Here is a 14022-nt window from a genome sequence, read left to right as displayed (position 1 = left end):
GAGAAGTTTGACTCCTGGCTCAAAACATATGTGTGATTTTTGGGCCCAACCATAGGCAATTACAAAGGCCTTAAGGTAGGCCTCACAGGGGAAGCTGTCCATCCCATACAGACTCAGTGCACAGCTAACGCGTAACAGTTGTAGCAGTCACTGAGGACGTTGGAGTCAAGGACTGCGGTCCCCTGCCTAGTCATGCTCTTATGCATATCCATAATGAAAGGCTTCTGGAGGCCGCATGAAAAACCACGGGAAGTGGGGAGGGAGGATCCTTGAGGACACTTTTTCTGTACTCTGACTTAGTAGTTTTCCACTCTTAGTTCTTTCCTCTTTCACTTCCCTTATCCTAATTCTAGGTCCATAAAAAAACAGAAGGAGTTTTTTGCTCCAAGCTCTCTCAGCAGGGAAACAATTTCCCATGTCTGTGCTGATCCAGCTAATCCTCACTGATGCGGAAGACAGGCACTTCCTCTGCTTTAACTTTTTGCTTACACTGTCACAGTAAGTGACTAAATGCTTGACTGTTACTTTCATTTTAGCTTTCTTAATCAGCTACTGACACCTGGCAGTTCAGCTCTCTTCCGTTCAGCTACGATCCTGACAGAACTTAAATTTTATTAAGAATCCCAATAACCACATCAAATTAATAGCATCCTTCAAAAGCATTTGAATATGACAGTAATATAAAGCATTGACTCTCAGCCACTCTGCTATTTTATTTAAATATTAGTTTCTGGCAATAATTTAGTAAATTTTTAATTGATTTGACACTTCTTTCCACATTTGAGATGGCTTAACTCCTCTGGCCTTGCTGATTGGTGACTGAGCACATACCTTTTGACCTCGAGGCCCTGGAGGCCCTTCTGGACCTGGAAATCCAGGCAAACCTGGATGACCTTCCAAACCTGGAAATCCTCTCTCCCCCTACGATTGAACAAGAAGGAAAGGTAAGGTCATTTATGAATTTTCAAGCACAAGAACAGTTGAGATTCAAAAGAATCAAACAACTATTAAAACAAAACTAATTTAACAATACAAAATTCCCAGTATCCACTAACATGGGGAAGCCTTTAAGATGTGAGTAAAAAAATGCAAATCACTCTGAATTTATGTCACATATGGTAATAAAATCTCATGCTTTTTTGTAAAAGTAAAAAACATATCAGTGATGAAGTGAGGTTTAAACATATTGACATCAAGAGCTTAACAGGGATGATAGTAATAAATCCGGGAAACTAGGTCTGTGGAGGTTAAAGGAAGCAAGTATGGTGCAGGGATAAAAAGGGGTTAAAAAAACACGTCACAGAAGCTTTCAGATTTGTTGTAGACTAGAGTAGCTGCAGGATTATCCATAATGGAAATTCATTAGCTAATTGGAGACAAAATATCCACACAAAAAGACTCTATCTCGAACATGAAAAGCTTTATCTTTTTTTTTCTGATTGTAAAATCAATACAAAAAAAGAAGTATATGCTTATAGTAAAAAAAAAGAAAAGAAAGAAAGAAAAAAAGAAAACCAACAGTAATTATTTTACTGAGAATTACTATTTGAATTGTGACCAAAGTCTCAGTTCAGACAATAGCATTTATCAACAAAGGATGGCTGGCAGCCTACTCACCAGTGAGGGTCCAATCCTTAGTACCTTATCTGCATCTAATACAGTAAGGTTGACTAATGTGTACATCTGTACAGCCAGATAGATGGACGTAGCAGACCGTCCATGTGTGTTAATATACTATTAGATTAACACATTAGGGTTACTTAGTCTGCATACAGGTGACCATAGTAAGAGTGTGAACCCCAAAAGAGAGCAAATTCACCACTTCTAAACTTAAGAACCCCAAGGGTTCATAGTTTCAAGGCACATGCTCCCAACTGGAAGGCTACAAGCAGTTCCTCTGATTTCTTAAAGCGGAAAGGCTGAGTCTCTGCGCAGAGATTCTGGGCTTCATCTGTGAACCCTATCACTAGGTCCTACCCAGAGTGACAAGCCTAGGCAGCATCTAAGAAAGAGAAAGCATCCATATCTAAAAGACAATTAACTAATGGCCATTGGGGGCACATTCTGCTAAAGGTAAAGATACAGTAGACTTTCATTCATATCCCCAGTGTGTATGTGTGAGTGTGTGTGCGTGCGCATATGTGAGTGGTAAGTACTAAGTTCAGTCGACGTAGCTTAGATAATTTAGTACTGAATAAATTCCTTGTTATGTTGAATCACAGTATAATAAATGTAAATGCTTTGAAAAAGGTTAATCTGGTCAGTTTCCACTTACTATTTCAAAGCCAAAAAAGCAAATGTTAGCCAATTAGAGGTAAGTCTAACATTTCTGTAGCTTTGACAACAATTATTACTGATGTATCACTACATTTTCTATAAACACATCTTTTTATATTTTAATCAGTCATAAAATTATAATAACTTAGAATTCATCAAACTACCTCAACTTAATTATTTTGAAGGAAATAGAGGAAGAGAGGAGAAACAACAGATTTAAAAAATTTAGTTCTGGATTGCCTCAAATCATAGCATAGCCCATTCTTGGTAGAACTGGTAGTAGAAATCTGATCACACATATAGTCAGAAAGGAAACTATAAGGAAAAAATTATCTAGTTCTAGTAGTTTTCTATATGTAGAGAAACATAGCTACATTTCGGGATCTCCACTAGTATTTAGAACCTATCTCTGCCAAAACGTGAGAATAATGCTTGAGGAGAGCTATATTTTCTCAGAAGCAAAACTGCCTCCTAGGTTATAGATAAAAGAATAAAATAGAAATGGAAAGTAGAGGGTGCTAAAATTTTTAATTGTGTTGGTATTAATAAAACCATACACCTATAAATTATATATCCTGAAATCTCCTCACACTTCAGTCAAATAATATGGTCCTATGTACTAACTGAGTAATATTATACCAAGGAAGATAGACAGGCAGCTACTGGAGAGTAGCAAAAATAATTTTTCTTTTTTAATTTAAAAAATAAAATTTAACAGGATGATATTAATTAATAAAAGTACATAGGTTTCAGATAAACATCTCTGTAACATTTTAGCTGTTGATTGTGTTGTGTACCCATCACCCAAAGTCAAATTTAGAAACGTAGAAAGTTTCCTGCAGTAGAAACTGTAGAAGACTTCCAGGGTTTGGGGGTGGGATGTCTTTTACCTAATTCCTAACACAGATAGTAAGCAGATATTTGTTGTGTGCCTACCCTTTGCTATCAGCTGCCAAACAATAGTTTAATCCTTAAAACTAATCTAGATTTTACTGTAATTTTCTAGTGAAAACAAAGAAGATAATGTTGTGTGTCTTATATCTGAAGTTCAAACTTAAAAAAAAATTGGTTTTGCTGCCTGCCTATATTTGGATAAAAATCATTTTTACTCACCTATTATTATTATTATTATTATTATTTCATGTGTGGAATAATCTTCTCTCTCTGCCTATCCCTTAACTGTTGGTACTACTTGGATTCTTTCTTCGGTCCTTTCTCTCTCTTTCCCTGGGAAATCTCAAATATCACCACTTTTTTCCCTCAGCGCTCATCTTGCAGGGCCAACTGTCTCTTGCATCTTCACTTGAATATCACACATATACCTACAACTCAACACCAATAATAATAGCAGCAAAAATGTATTGAGTTTCTAATTGCCAGAGTTTATTCTAAGTAGTTCCAATGTTTTATATTATTTAATGCTTCCAATGACAATATGAGGTAAATGCTACTATTTCCATTTTATAGATGACAAGTTAAGGCAAAGAGAAGTCTGTATAATTTTCCGGAGAGCAAACATAAACAATCAAATTCACTAACTTCTTACCATCTCCCCTATTCCAAGAAATAGCACCAACCCAGCTATCTCAGCCAGAAATTTGTAATAATCTTGACTCCAATATCTTTATTACCACTTCAACTAATCAATCATGCTCTTTTCATCAATGTAGTGTTAGCATCCAACAGAACAAATACTCAGTAAATGTTCATTCAATGAATGAACTTCCTTAATAGAATATATAAAATGTATAGCACATGTTTTTGTCAAAAATTCAGAAAAAATCAGAGTAGGGTTAGGGAGGTACGTAAACAGGTGCAGAAATTATACAAAGAATGATATTTTGTGATAAAGCTAGTTTATATACCAGGAGCTAGTATTAAAAAGAAGGATAAGAGACTAATTTACTTAGAAGTAAAACCTAATCAAAGACACTCATAATAATGTTATGATTTCACAGAAAGAGCACTTTATAATAAGAATGTATATGATCATGAAAATGAAAAAATATTTTAAGAATAGTTTCTCAAAGACTATGCAAAATTAACAGAAAAATATTGGATTTCTGAGCATAAGAAAATTAAAATTAGGACAAACTGGTATAAGGACAACTGAGATTAAAATTACTTTGGATTATAATAAAATATGAATTATATAATACAATATTGTAAAATGTAAACATTATATAAACCTATGGGCAAGAAAATACTTTAATGAACAAATGAAAACAATTGAATTTGATAGCACAATTACAGTCTTTTTGTGTAACTTTTATTTTGTTTTTGTAATTATATACCACAAATACATATGCGATATAATATAATTAGAACAAGAATGTGGCTCTTTGGTAACTGTCAAAATGAAGATAATCTAAGTCCAGAAGATCTCAAACTTTAACTTCCATCAGAACCACTTGGACAGTTTCTTAAAAAAGAGATTATCTGGCTTTACCTCCAGAGTCAGATTGAGTAGGTCTGCTATGAAGCCCAAGAATCTGCATTTTTAAAGTGAGAGGAGGGGAGGTAGTGAGACAGACTCCTGCATGCACCCCAACTGGGATCCACTCAGCATACCCCATCTGGGGCCAATGCTCTAATCAACCGAGCTATTCTTAGAGACCAGGGCCAATGCTTGACCAAATTAAGCCACTGGCTGAGAGAGGGGAAGAGAGAAAGAAGGGTGGGGGGGGGAGAGAAGCAGATGGTCACTTCTCCTGTGTGCCTTAACCAGGGATCGAACCCGGGATGTCCGCACTCTGAGCCATTGCTCAATCCACTGAGCAAACTAGCCAGGGACAGAATCTCCATTTCAACAAGCTCACAGTAAATACTGATTCCACTGTTAGAGGGGCAAACTTTGTTTTGAGGATGTTTGACTGTGACATAAACTTAAGCTGTCAACTGGTTAATTTCTTGTTCTCATTAGGTGTCTGTCTTGTTTTGCTAGTTTTTAGCAGTGTGCACATGGACACAGCCTTTCAGCAGAATTTACTATTTGATTATTTTTGCATTAAACTGACTTTTAAAAAGCAGTTTTATTGAGGTAAAATTAATATACAATAAATTGCACATATTTAAAGTATACAAATTGAAATGTTTTGTAAAATATGTAATAATTAAAATAATTAACATAACCATCAATCACAAAAAAATTCTTTATCTTTTCAAAAGAAGCTGGAACAACCGGACCTCCCATGCAAAAATAAATCTAGACACAGACGTTACAACTTCATAAAATTAACTCAAATGGACCAGAGACCTAAATGTAAAACAAAACTATAGAACATCTAGTAGATAACATAGGAGAAAACCTAAGTAACCTTGGATATAATGAAGATTTTTTAAATAGAAAAACAAATGCACAATACATGGAAGAAATCATTGATAAGATATATTTTATTAAATTAAAAAACTGTTCTTCAAAAGACAATGTCAAGAGAATGGGAATACACACCACAGACTGAGAGAATATATATGCATAAGACATATTTGATGGACTATTATCCAAAATATACAAAAGACTCTTAAAACTCAACAGTAAAGAAACAAAAATGTGATTTAAAAAGGGGCCAAAGAGTAGCAGAGACTTTGCCAAAGAAGATTATAAGTATATGAAAGGTTGCTCTACATACATCATGTTGATGGGAAGGTAAAATGGTACAGCAACTCTGGAAGACAGCTGGGGGTGTCTTACAAAACTAAACATATTCTTACCATATGATCCAGCAAGAACCCTTCTTGGTATTTACCCAAGAGTGTAAAACTTATGTTCATACAAGGACCTACAAAGAGATGTTTATGTAGTAGCTTTATTCATAATTGCCAAAACTTGGAAGCAACCAAGATATCCTTCAGTAGGTGAATGGATAAATAAACTGTAGAACATCCAGACAATGGCACATTATTCAGCACTAAAAATAAAAGAGCTACTAAGCCATGAAAAGACATAGAGGAACTTGAAATGCCTATTATTAAGTGAAGATGACAATCTGGAAAGGCTACAAACTTAGATTCTAACTTTATAACATTCTGGAAAAAACCCAAAATTATGGAGATAATAAAAAAAATTGATTGCCAGAGATGGGTGTGGGGGGAGGTACGTAAACAGGGGCAGTGCAAACGATACTTAGGGCAGGGAAAATACTTTGTATGATAATATGTTATCATACAGACTAATGGCAGATAGCATATACAGCATACACATTTGTCCAAACCCACAGAATGTACAACACCAAGAGTTTATTCTAAGTTAAACTGTGGACTTTGGGTAATAATGATGTATCAATGTCAGTTCATCTACTGCCACATGTACCACTCCGGTGGGGGATGTGAGTATCTGATAGGCTATGTATGAGTATGCATGGGTAGGAGCAGGGGGACTATAGGAAATATCTTAATTTTCTTTTTAAGTTTTTTTGTGAAACTAAAACTGCTCTAAAATACAACATCTTTAATTAAAATATTAAAATAGTATTATAAATATTTTTAAAAATATTTCCCCCTTTAAAATATCTTCCACATGCCTCTATCCATATCGCCCCTTCCAGGCAAGGACTGATTTGTTTTCTGTCACTATAGATTAGTTTGAATTTTCTAGGAAGTGTATATAAATGGAGTTATACAAAATGCACCCTTTTTGGCTAACTTCTCAATCAACATATTTATTTTGAGATTCAGACTTGTTGTGGTGTGTGTCAACAGTTCATTTTTTAAATTCCATTATATAAATATACTAAAGTTTTTTGATTCATCCACCTAGTAATGGATGAATGGACACTTGCCATATTCTTGTTCTCCTAATTATATTAAATGGGCATATATTAATGAGCAGCTGAGTTTTTTCCTGTTTCTGGCTATTACAAATAAAACTATCATGAACTCATGTACAAATTTTGTGTAGACATATCATTTCATTTCTCATGGGTAAAGGCCTATAAGTGGACAGGGTCATAAGAAAAGTTTACCTTTTTAAGAAACTGCCAACTATTTTCCAAAGTGTTTGCAACATTTTAGATTTACGCCATCAATCTGTGATGGCTCTAGTTGCTCCACATCCTTGCCTATACTTGTAATGGTTCTGTTTTAATATTTAGGCAATCTAATGGGTTCATAGTTGTACCTCATTATGATTTTATTATGCATTTCCTTAATTAATAATGTTGAGTAACTTTTCTTATGTTTACTTATTTATCAGAAATGAATCACTCTTGGTCTTTTATTTACCATTACAGAAAGCACCCTTATTATAAAACTACTCCCTTCAAACTACATTATTTAAATATATTGCTCACAAAAATTAGGGGTATTTCCAAATGAATATGAAGTGATAAAACTGACCAGCGATTGATCAGAGGTTGGCAGGTGTTCTGCCTAACACTATTCAATTATTACAGTAGTCCCCACTTATTCATGGGGGATATACAATCTAAGACCATTAGGCAATGTCTGAAACCATGTATAATACTGAAACTTATATGTAATATTTTTTCATACATACATACTTATGATAAAGGTTAATTCATAGATTAGACATAGTATGATATTAATAATAACTAATAATATGATAGAACAATTGTAACAATATATTGGAATAAAGTTATAAGAATAAGGTCTCTCTCTCAGTCGAAGTATATTAGTATACTGTACTCACCCTTCTTCTTGTGATAATATGTTATGACACAATTCCTACATAAAGCGAGGTGAATGATGTAGGCCTTGAAACTTACTGTTAGGCAACTACTGACCTTCTGGTGATATGGCTACTGAGTGACTAATGGATAGATAGCATATACAGCATGGACACACTGGACAAAGGGATGATTTATGTCTTGGACAGGATGGAAAATAATGGTGAATAATTTTATCACTCTTCCCAAAATGGCACACAATGTAAAACTTATGAATTGCTTATTTCTGGAATTTTCCATTTAATATTTTTAAGTCTCGGTGGGCTGTGGGTAAATAAAGCAATAGAAAGTAAAATCATGTGTAAGGGGGGCTACTGTAATGGGTGTTAGAGAAAGTAGGTTGCATGGATCAAACAGAGCTTGGAAATATATCATTTTACAAAACAAACAGATTTCTTTACTCCAGGACTTAAAAACACTTTATATGCTAGTGAACCTTTTATATCCCTAAGTAGAATATACTCTTGAAATATTGTCCCAAACTTTTTTGTATATAACAGTAGCATTCACTTGCTTATTCAAAAATATTTATTAAGTTCCAAAGAGTGGAGACTAGAATATAATCCCCTTTCTCTCCTTACAACTCTCAAAGGGCCACAATGCATTGTACCTTTTGATTTCAATGGAACTGACTCATAGTGGCTAGGTTTATGTTATTTAATCCTCATGAATACTTGTTTTGTATACATCATATATATATACAACAGGGGTGTTATTGTGGAAAAAGTGAGATAAAAATAGAGATTCACCACTCATTAACTTACATGGACTAGATAAATATGTACACAACTGCCTACCATGGTATCCAGCATAGATTAGTAGCCTCATAAATGTTTGGTTCCTTCTTAAAGTGTTTGTTCCCTTCTTTTGTTTATTAAGTGTTTTAAACAAGACTGATCAGAGGTTGGTAAACTATAGCTCTCAGATCAACTGCAGTCAGGAGCTTGTTTTATACAGTCCAAGGGCTAAAACTGTTTCTTTTTTTTTTACAGTCTTAAAGGGATATTTTAAAAAGAAGAGAGAAATATGTGGCAGAGACTTATTGGGTCACAAAACCTAAAAACCCTTATTATATGAGCTTTTACAGAAAATATTTTCTCATCTCTGAGATAGAGTCTAATACTTACAACTATCTAAAATAAGCTGTGCAGAAAAATTTATTTAATTTAATTAGGTGCTGAAATACAATCTTTTGTTTTATTTTTTTATTGACTTTAGGGAGAGAGAGAGACATCAACTTGTAGTAAATATGCACTCATTGATTGATTCATGTATGTGCCCTAACTGGGGACTGAATCTATAACCTGAATCTATATGGGGAATTTATTTATTAAAAATATATTAAAAACATTATTTTCTTATGTGTGCAAAAATCCATCTCAGTTCTTACCTTTTCTCCTTTTACAGCACTACAGTCACACTTTGATCCTGGATAACACCCATAGCAAGCCTATAAGGGAAGAAAAATAGGGAGGAAAATCATTAAATATAAACCCGAAAACCAAACACTGACTTACAGCTAAACTGAATTCAACAATACAAACATGTAAAACAAATACCAGAAAAATATCTGAAAGAACATATACCAAATTGCAAACAATGATTACCTATAGGAAATTTATTCATTTTTAGAGAGGGGGGAGAGAGATAAAGAGAGAAAGAGAGACAGAGAGAGAAAGAAAGAGAGAGAGAAAGAGAGAGAAGGGGAGAGGAGCAGGAAGCATCAACACCCATACATGCCTTGACCGGGCAAGCCCAGTGCATAGAACCGGAGACCTCAGCATTCCAGGTGGATGCTTTATCCACCGTACCACCACAAGTCAGACATAGCTTCACTTTTTTTTTTTTTTTTTTGTCCTGCATGAGCCCGACCGGGATCCACCCGGCACGCCCACTAGGGGCGATGCTCTGCCCACCAGGGGGCGATGCTCTGCCCCTCCGGGGCGTCGCTCTGTCCGTTGCGACCAGAGCCACTCTAGCGCCTGGGGCAGAGGCCAAGGAGCCATCCCCAGCGCCCGGGCCCTCTTTGCTCCAATGGAGCCTCGGCTGCAGGAGGGGAAGAGAGAGACAGAGAGGAAGGAGAGGGGGAGGGGTGGAGAAGCAGATGGGCGCTTCTCCTGTGTGCCCTGGCCGGGAATCGAACCCAGGACTTCTGCACGCCAGGCCGATGCTCTACCATTGAGCCAACCGGCCAGGGCCACTTCACTTCTAATTGTATACATTTCTGTTGGAACTTTTTACAATGAACAAATAATAAATTTTAATAAAATTTGTTATTACTTTAGTTCATATATAATATTGCATTAGTTATATTACATAGTTTCAGGTGTAATATATAATGACTTGACATTTTTTTACCTTACAATGTAATCACACATCACTAATTCTAGTAATCACTTGTCACCATGCAAACTTATCATGACCTATTTCACCTTTTTGCCCATCCTCTCACCCACTCCCTTCTGGTAACCATTCTTTTGGTCTGTTTCTGTGCTTCTGTTTTTGTTTTATTTTGTTTCTTAAGATTCTACACAAACGAAACCATATAGTATTTGTCTTTCTGTACCTGACTTACTTCACTTAGCCTAATGCCTTCAAGATCCACCCATGTTATCACAAACAGAAAGGTTTCATTCTTTTTAGTGTTGTGTAACAGTTCACTGTTTGTATGCATGTATATGTATAAATATATATACATAGTAATATACAGTATACACACACATATATATAAAATCACACTTCTTTTATCCATTTATCTAGAGACAGCCACATATCTTGGCTATTGTAAATAATGCTGTGATGAACATAAGGGTGCATTTTTTTTTCAAATTAGTGTTTCAATTTTCTTCAAATAAACACCCAGAAGTGGAATTTCTAAATGATATGGTGTATCTATTTTTAGTTTTTTGAGGGATCTCCACACTGTTTTCCATAGTGGCTGTATCAGTTTGTAGTACAACCAACAGTGCACAGGGTTCTTTTTTCTTCATATCCTTGCTACTACATGGTATTTGATAAAATACATTTTTATAATTCTGCAAAAATAAACCAAAATATATTTTTAAATGAAAAAGAAATTCATAAAATTTCATATGATTTGCTACTGTCAATGCTCTTAAGAACTCCTTTTTGTCCTATCATCTCTTGTAAGAAATTACCTATCAATCTATATGAGCAATAACCTTGGCAACTAGCTCCAAATGCCTGCCACTTAAAGTTGCTTCTCCGCAACTCATGAGCAATCGTGGATCATAAAATACACAATACTATTTTTTCCACCGTTTTTCTTTGCCCCCCACTCTAGTACCTCAGTCTTTAACAGCTTCAAGCTTTACTGCAAATGCTGTTCCCACAGCCTAAGTGTTCATAACACCCACTTCTAACAATTTCATTCACTCACGCTAAAATTGAAGTCCTGAAGCCAGAAAATATCCCCTTTAAAATAAGAACCTATAGAACAAGAGGACAGTAGATGACTTCTGCCATTCAGAATTATACTCTAGCCTGACCTGTGCTGATGCAGTGGAGAAAGTGTCCATCTGGGATGCTGAGGTCGCAGGTTCAAAACCCTGGCCTTGCCCGGTCAAGGCACATATGAGAAATAACCACTACAAGTTGATGTTTTCTACTCCTCTGCCCATCCCACCTTTCTCTCTCTCTCTCTCTTTTCTCTAAAAATCAATAAATAAAATCTTTTTGAAAAAGAATTATACTCTGTCACGAAGAATAACTGCTTAGAAAAACAAATATGTAGAAAAACAAATATGTTTAACTTATGTAGATTGCTCAGTATTGATGTACAATAAGGTGGTCTGTTTCTCATCAAAAAAGAGAAACTTTTACATAATGTATATACTAAATAATTTTTACCAATGCTCAGCCTTAGGAGTCTATGACTTAAAAAGTACCATAGCCTCATTCCCAACATTCCATGTTTTCATTTACTCCAGGCATTACCAGAGTATCTTTCCCAATGATTATCAAAGTGCTGACCTCATCTCTCCAGTCAGAACTCCTAACACAATGAACTGCAAAGAGAAGCCATCCCCATATTAGAATTCTTTATCCTGATTATAAGAACAAACAATAAAAAAAGAACAAACAATAATGACCTGATAGTGGGGGGAATCTCTCACTCACATGGCAAGAGGTTGTTCCAGTAAAAGATGTGTTTGCGATATTTCTGATGGAAAGTCTGATATGCAGCCATTATTTAGTATACACAGATGGTAAGGATTTATACTCTTATTTTATATTAACCACATTACAGATTAAATAGATTTATTCACTTACTCATCAAACCTGAATTGAGCATTATTAGAGGCCAAAAAACTTGATAGGCATTAAAGATGAATGAGCTTCTTCCAACATATTTAACTAATTCAACAAATACTTATTGATCTACCTGTTATACACCTACCACTGTGTTATGTTTAAGTGCAGATAAAGATACAAAGACAGTATATCAATGATCTCTAATGAGAAGGATAATTTCATACACAAAAATCACATTATATTGTATCAGGAACAAAAGTTAATTTTAAATGTATAATATTGTTTTGTATACATGAATTCTACAGTTTAGAGTACAAACTTACAAATTTTATAAGATACTGATTCACAATAACTGTCAATGATCATAGCCACATATAAATTAGATGGTACATGTTATCAACACTTTACCACATCCACAGATATAGAAGTAAAGGATAGTGATCATGTAAAATGGCTGTAAATATAAGAATAATTAACATTTGATTTTGGAAATGTATACCTGCACTTTGTATACAAATATGTATGTGTAGTTTTTGGTGCTATATGTAAAAAATGATGTAATGTTCCATTTTCATCTTTCATTAAGTGATTTCCCTTTTTTAAATATAAATTAAGCTACTGAGAATAACATAAAGCAATAACCTAATAGAATTTCATTCATATGGAAAAGACATTATATGATTTTCTTTATAATTGTATTTTTGACTTCTCAGTATCCAAAAATATCCCCTCCAAATCTTAACCTAATTTATAAACAAATTAAAATAAATACTTTTACATATCATTTTTGAATAACACAGAATATTATTCTTAAAAATTAGTAAGTTCATCTTTTTGCACTTCTTTATTACTTACTATGTTCTTATACTTTAGAGATGTCATTACTTAAAACATTTGATAATTACAAAAAATTGTTTGAGTTCAACTTAAAAATTTAACATATTCTATTTACCCCATGGAGGTTATTATTATTATTATTTTTTACAGAAACAGAGAGAGAGTCAGAGAGAGAGATAGATAGGGACAGAAAGACAGGAATGAGCAGAGATATGAAGCATTAATTATCAGTTTTTCGTTGTGACACTTTAGTTGTTCATTGATTGCTTTCTCATATGTGCCTTGACCATGGGGCTACAGCAGATCGAGTAATCCCTTGCTCAAGCCAGCGACCTTGGGTCCAAGCTGGTGAGCTTTTGCTCAAACCACATGAGCCAATGCTCAAGCTGGTGACCTCAGGGTCCTGAGCCTGGGTCCTCTGCATCCCAGTCCGACACTCTATCCACCGCGCCACCGCCTGATCAGGCCCATCTAGGTTATAAACATTCTAGTACACACAGTTTGGAGAACTAGGTGAAAAATGGTGGAAGTATTAAGTACTAATTAGTAGTTACAGAACAATCATAGAGCTGTAAGTTAGAACATAGGGAATAATAGTCAATAGTATTCTAATAACTATAGATGGTGCCAAGTAAGTACTAGAAATATCAGGGGTAACACTTTGTAAAGTATATGACTGTGTAACTACTATGGTATACAGCTGAAACTAATACAAGATAATACTAAATGCAAACTGCAACTGAAAAAGAAAATTTTAAAAAGTCATGACCTGTTTAAAAAAATACAATTGTGATACACATGCCAACCACTAGACACCACTTTTCATGCAATTATAATAGTGATGAGCACAAGAAAAGAACCTCAATTTGGCATCTGGTTAATAGAATATCTTGCTGTTTACCAATATCTATTAATATAGATTAACTGCCTAATAAGCAGAAGGCACAAT

General features: G+C 34.7%; 1 protein-coding gene across 1 annotated transcript in view; it reads right to left on the bottom strand.

Annotated features, from left to right (window-relative positions):
* Positions 1 to 14022, bottom strand: part of COL4A5 (collagen type IV alpha 5 chain) — a 244253-nt gene that overhangs the window by 120000 nt on the left and 110231 nt on the right. Inside the window, exons 2-3 of the mRNA XM_066356015.1 lie at positions 9352 to 9411; positions 832 to 921 (exon numbers count right to left, since the gene is read on the bottom strand). Coding sequence (XP_066212112.1) covers positions 832 to 921; positions 9352 to 9411 — 150 coding nt within the window. The remainder of the gene's footprint in view (positions 1 to 831; positions 922 to 9351; positions 9412 to 14022) is intronic.

The sequence above is a fragment of the Saccopteryx leptura genome, chromosome X (genome assembly GCF_036850995.1).
Source record: "Saccopteryx leptura isolate mSacLep1 chromosome X, mSacLep1_pri_phased_curated, whole genome shotgun sequence".
NCBI lineage: Eukaryota > Metazoa > Chordata > Mammalia > Chiroptera > Emballonuridae > Saccopteryx > Saccopteryx leptura.
This window is presented reverse-complemented; position numbering and strand designations above follow the sequence as displayed.